Source organism: Lasiodiplodia theobromae, assembly GCF_012971845.1.
Source record: "Lasiodiplodia theobromae strain AM2As chromosome Unknown scaffold_54, whole genome shotgun sequence".
NCBI lineage: Eukaryota > Fungi > Ascomycota > Dothideomycetes > Botryosphaeriales > Botryosphaeriaceae > Lasiodiplodia > Lasiodiplodia theobromae.
Window position 1 is genome coordinate 194,790 of NW_023336535.1, and position 6,000 is coordinate 200,789.

Consider the following 6,000-nt stretch of genomic DNA (forward strand, 5'->3'; position numbering starts at 1 on the left):
CGAATCCCAGCTTATCTAATCCTACTATAGCGATTTGGTTAAGGTGAGATCTGGTTTCAACCCTTCGCTTGTTATCCATAGAGTAGTTTCAAACCCAAGACACTGCTAATTATTACTTGTTTAAACAATCGTCTAATTTGTAGTCAAAGCCGTCGAAGAAAAAGAATTTCGGATTATTCAGATATTTAAGACGTTCTTAATCTATAGAAATAGCCATCGCTACTAGCATGTCTAACGCTATTGCCCCGACAAACTGACAAGCACACGGCCCGAAATAGTTTATAATAATGCTAACGGCTTTTCTAAAGCTTACTCCTTCTTTTCTACTTACTCCATTATCGCCCAGCTTCCCTTTACTTTCCCGAAGGACAATAGGATAATACTCCTACTCGTCGTATATACTAATTAGTATTCTTTAAGGTTCTAAATACACGACTCTAGATTATCTTCTTAAAAGATTCGCCGTCTCTTCTATCTGCTTTTTACGGTTTTCGTAATTATGGGTTGTTCTACTTACGCGTGGTGCGAATGCGAAGTCTTCCAACAGAGATGTACTTATCCAATTCTCCTGGCGAAGCCCTTATACTTACTATTATTTTACCATAGTTTGCTGTGAGACCAGCCGGACGGGTGGCTTTGGACCCAAAGTCACAGTCATGCTTTAAACCCGCATGCGAGGCAGTAAACGCTTACACCTTAAAGTCGCTCGACGACCCATAATCTCCGTATCGGGAAATTCTTATTTTGTAAATATAATCAAGTTTTTTGGGCCAGACTTCCCCCAGCAGCATTGCGTTTTTGAAGACCACCGTGGCCGGTCAAAATAGCACGATGAGAAGCGGTCGCATCGCAATGCAACTTAGTAGAACTTCAGAACAAACTGCTTAAAAGCTCTAGAAAAAATTGCGCAGCACGCGCTCTTGATTTTAAGAAAAACCACGAGTTGCAAGAGGGTATAGAGTAACCTTAACGGTCCTTTCCCCTGGTAGTACGTTATGAGAAGAATGGGGATTAGCACTAATTGGTCATACGTGCGTCCGTGATGTACCAGAATCCGCCGCTTTGTCGTCTGTCGATGTGCGATGGCGCGCGGCTGCTTGCGTGAAGAACCATCCAATAGCTGGCGGAAGCGCCCCTGATACGAGCGGCTGTTGCGTAGTTGGATATGAAACTGCTGCATCTGATGACGTCAGTTGCGCGTTGGAAAGACGGTGTGAGTCCGTCGCATGCAGGGGTCCTGCTTGAACCCGCTTGCAAGCAAAGAGCCGCCCACAGATCGATCAAGCAAGCGGGGATATTCACCCCGCTTGTAAGCTTAAGGCTTGATCTTCGTAAACCGATTAAGCGGGCTAAAAATGCCCGCTTGCTTGCCGCTTGCTTGATTGCTTATTAAGCCGCTTGCGCTTGCTGGGACCCCTGGTCGCACGGCGCATACAAACGCGCCCATCTGTTGTCGTGTCCAACCTTTCTTCCTCCACTACACCTATAACTTTGACGTGAACACCCTCATCAGAACAGTTCTTGACAGCCTGCCCACCCTCCCTGACCATCTCAATGCCACCGCCCTCGCGTACAACCATGGACAAGGAGAAGAACAAGCAAGATGAGTATGTACGCCCTTGCTGATGGAAGAAAAAAAAGAAACGCCTAACACTGATATAGTAATAGCAGTCTAGGCGTCCAGCAGCAGCAACCGATTGGTCACAACCTCACCTGGCAGGCCAGTGCGCAGCACCAGCAGCAGTACGCGGCACAGGGTCCTCCGCCACCATACGCTCTACAGGTCCCTCCGCATTACTGCCACCAGCAGCACCAGACATAGTAAGAAACGATCCGTATAATATTTTCAACAGATTCTGACGGCATGGATCAAGTCAACCGATGATGTATGGCAGGCCCGGCTATGGGTTAGTACCCCTTACACAGTTGGAAAAGATGTTTACTAACTGGCGTGCAGCCAGCCAACGCAGGCCCCGTCTACCTCGGCCACTCCAGGCTACTTCTCAACCGCTCGCATAGCACCTGGCACCCACTGTTACGGCGACGAGATGAGCAAGATGTTTCGGGCTGGCGAGCAGCTCGCGAAAGAGGGCGACTTCATATACGTCGCACCGTTCATCGAGTCAAGTGATGACGGCGCCTGTTCAAGATGCAAATACAGCGGCAAGCGCTGCTGCTCCCACGTTGCCAAGTCGACGACACCCGGCAGAAAGCGCCGGGCCGCTGAGACGATGCTCGGTCCTTCACGGCGCATATTCCCTTCTCCCGTGCCAGCGGTAAGCTCGTGCCCTGCAGATCAAGAGGAACCGTAGTGGACGACATATGCTGACGATAATCTTCAAGCCGCCCGCCGCCCCCGTGTCCGGCAGCAGCCCCCTCCACACTTCTGACGCCAGGGCGAGTCTTGAGACGGTCAGGATGCTGGCGACCGGCATGGCAGCCAAGCTGGCTGAGCTCGAGCGCGGCCAGAAGCGTCACTTCGACGCCATCATGGAAGACCGACGAGCCATCGCCACCTTCATCGAAGAACAGCGGGCAATCGCCATCAAGCTCGACTCGATCGGGCAGCAAGTCGGGGACGTCCTCACCCAGGTCGTCGGTTGGGAGTCGAGGAAGAACAAGAAGAAGTCGGCAGAGGAGGAGGAGGAGAAGGAGGATGAGGAGGGGGTCCGCAACGCTCTGGGCGCCATTGCCGCCGAGCTAAAGGCATTGCGCAGCGACATTGCTGGATTGCAAGTCCACGGACGGCCCACCACGCCGGGACTTGGCGGGCTTGCATCCATGTTGCCGCCGACGCCGGTCCAGCAGCAACAACCCTTCGGCGTCCCGCATGGACTGCCTTAGTCCGCGTGCTAAAACATGTCCACTCTCATGCACCCTCGCCACATGTTGTCAACAAGCCCCCTCGCCTCTGCAGGTTCTCAGGTGGCCTAGGTGGTCGGGTTAGCGTGGTTTGAAGTTTGGCTCAGACATGGTTTGCCGTTGGGTTTGCCTCTAGTATGCGACAATGCTGGAACAGCATTGTCAAACACCTCTGGATTACAGCTAACAGGGCTGAACTCGGACGGAGGAGACTTTGGTTATTTCTTCATGTTTGGCGTTAAGGTGACCTGTCCCCAGGGCGGCGGTACCAAGGTAGTAATACCTGCTCCTGTAGAATAAGAGATCTAGCGAAAAGGAAAAGAGAAAAAGGCTTTAATAGGTCAAGTGGCTCGGATTGGTTTCGCTTGGTGGATTTCTCTTTTCGCCAGGCAACGACTCACATATTAGAGGATGCGAACCGTGATCTAACTCGCTTAAACAACCGGAAGATCAAGCGCTACAGCCTTAACGTTGCCTCCTCCACTTCATTAATCCGCTCTGTCGCTCCATCTCACCCGCACCATCATCCGTCGATTTAGTACCCATCTGCCATTTACATCCGCGGTACGTGCAGTCTCGCCTACGCCTCCATCTCAGCAGTATCACGGCATTATGCCGACATGTTTATGGGATGTGGGAAACCGCGCATGGTGCTGAAAAACATCTCGTTGTGCGAGACACGGCCTGAGTTTCTTTCGGCGAAGCCCTGCGACATAGTAGACGGTGCCCGCTCCCTCTCAAAAAAAAAAAAAGAACTCTCGCTCATGAAGAGCTCATAGCGTGGGTACGTCTTTGTTTTGTGATCTCCAAGCGGAAAAGCATATATATGCAAACGGCCCAGGTGGAGTTGTGCATTCAGATGCTGACCTCTTATTCTCATTATTCAGGAATGCATTTCTCCATATCGTCTAGCTTTCCCTCTGAAGCACCAGAATTGCAAAGTTCAGCGGAGACGGCAAAGCATCCACTTTTTGAGCAACGCCCCCATGCCTCATGCCGTCGTAGTGGTAAAACTCTTCCTTCTGTTTCCAGTACAGCGTAAAGTGGTCGGTTCTACTGTCAAACGCCACAGCTGCCTTGAACGAATACAAGACATTATTGCCTCTCGGGTTATAGACAGGGTTCTTGTAGACTATAAGCTGGATGCGGGCGTCATGGTCAACGATGGCCGGACTAAAGGAACGCCCAAGAGTCAAGTGCCAGGGCGTCCGGTCGACGACGATGCGGATCTCGTCAAGCATCGGACATAGTCCATAGGCTTCGTAACATGTCTCGCATGGCTTATCTGCTTTGGTTTTACCAAAGCAGCGCTGGAGTGCGGCGTCGACGGAAATATTTGGCGCATGTCCGCCAGCCGGGGTGCCAGAGTCTTCGATTATGGCTACTCTCTTGTAGAGCCGGACGGTGGGGGCGGATCGACAGTTGCGACATAAAAGAACGACTGCGCGGTGGAAGCTGGTCTGCGTAAAGTAAGGGCCAACACTTTCCCAGGCACGGACCATGCTGACGAACTGCCCGGTATACACTCGGAGACAGTTGTTGAACGTCGGGCGGATGAGTAGTCGTTGCGAGAAATGGTCGACGGGGGCGCGGGATGCGTAGATGCTAAGAAGAGCTGCGAGCGAGTTGTCCCTCGAATCCAGATCTACACCCTCACACTTAAGCTGGCCGAGATCGAGGATTAGTGCAAGGTGCATTAGGCAATCAAGGGCGCAAGAGTTTTCCTCCCATGGAGGCCCTCGCAGGTAGTCTTCATGCTTTAGCTGGCGCTTTGGCTGATAACCTTCCGGGAAATTCGGCCTGGGGAGGTTTTGGGTGTGGCTGAGGATGGCGTCGATGGTGGACATTACGAGGGCTAAGAAAAAGAGTCCCTGCAGACGTGGCCATACTGGCGGAAGAACGGGCAGGCAGGGCGGATGTAGCTCGTTGCGGATGAATATTTTGTAGCCGTCGCATTGGAGTGCTTCTCTTACATTTCGGCTAATGCTCGGCGTAGAGGGTGCTGGAAATCATGCTTAGCAAAATTTACCGGCCAAAATTCCACCACGTGCCTCTCCAACTGCCCACGGGATTGTAATTTGCAGGTGCAGATATTCCGCGCCGCTATGACAATCGATCGCTGCACTGCATGTACGCCCACCCGGTGTACATACCTGGGACGTGCCGACAGCGTAACTGTAGTTTTATATTGTAAGCGCGACATGGGATGCACAGCTGGCACCCCATTCACATGTTTTCCATCCACGGGCCCCGCATCCTCCCAAGTGCACGACTCGAGTCGGGTATTCCCAAGTCCCAGCTCGCTCTTAGATAGCGATCCATGCCAGCATCCCATTTTTGAGATTTTTAGAAAGGTAGGGACAACCAATTCCGCGTTATGCGTTGGGTTGGCGGAATGTTCCTCTACAATCCTCTAGGGCTTTCTCTACCGACCAGTGGAATCACCTGTGGCTCTATGCCGCTTGGTGAGGGCGTTCGCGGCCGGCTGTCCGCTTTGGGTTCCGTTCTCGTGGGCTGTAATTCATCGGCCAACTCTGCGGTGGCCTCCAGATATTCCTTCTAAGGTTTTATAGTAATATCTTTACGTTGTTGACGGAAGGTTTGGGCGTTATTCTCCGCCGAACTGTCTCTACTGCCCGTTGTGAAATCTTTCATCGAGTTTATCGAGGTCTCGTAAAGCACGCATTCGACCCTCCCACCATGCCTCTCCAGTCAATTTTCGAGGCGGGGCTTTTACCTAAACAACGGCAATAATCCGGAAATGGCCACCTAATTCCTGTCTTGCGCTTCCTTAGTAATCATTACGATTCTAATATCCCCGCAGGTCTGGACTGGACGTTAGTAGCCATCGACTTGGTGTCCCCTCTTATATTCTTGTTCTTCTTCTTAGCCGGGACCGCAACACTCCGTATTTCAACCAACTTTTAATTTACTCCTGCTCAAAAGGCGAAGGAAAGAAAAATGTGTTATAACAAAGCGCATTTCCGCGTTTCAATAGATTGTTACAGGACGTCACAATTTAGGTTTGCCGGGTAATTGTCAAGGGAACGCCAAAAAAAAAAAAAAAGACCAAAGTAGTACCCGACGAATTCAAACTGAACATTTTGGTGGAGATGCACCGTGCGAGCCGCCGCCCAC

General features: G+C 51.5%; 2 protein-coding genes across 2 annotated transcripts; one reads left to right on the forward strand and one right to left on the reverse strand.

The window, feature by feature from the left end:
* Nucleotides 1-1,554: 1,554 nt before the first annotated feature.
* LTHEOB_11888 (uncharacterized protein) lies at nt 1,555-2,844 on the forward strand (the record flags this gene model as incomplete). Its single annotated transcript, XM_035508693.1, has 5 exons — nt 1,555-1,607; nt 1,669-1,821; nt 1,875-1,907; nt 1,958-2,276; nt 2,344-2,844. 5 exons carry the CDS (start codon nt 1,555-1,557, stop codon nt 2,842-2,844), a joined length of 1,059 nt encoding a protein of 352 aa, XP_035365582.1.
* Nucleotides 2,845-3,770: 926 nt separating this feature from the next.
* LTHEOB_11889 (Cation channel sperm-associated protein subunit delta) lies at nt 3,771-4,559 on the reverse strand (the record flags this gene model as incomplete). Its single annotated transcript, XM_035508694.1, has 1 exon — nt 3,771-4,559. The coding sequence occupies one exon, from the start codon at nt 4,557-4,559 to the stop codon at nt 3,771-3,773; it is 789 nt and encodes a 262-aa protein (XP_035365583.1).
* Nucleotides 4,560-6,000: the final 1,441 nt, after the last annotated feature.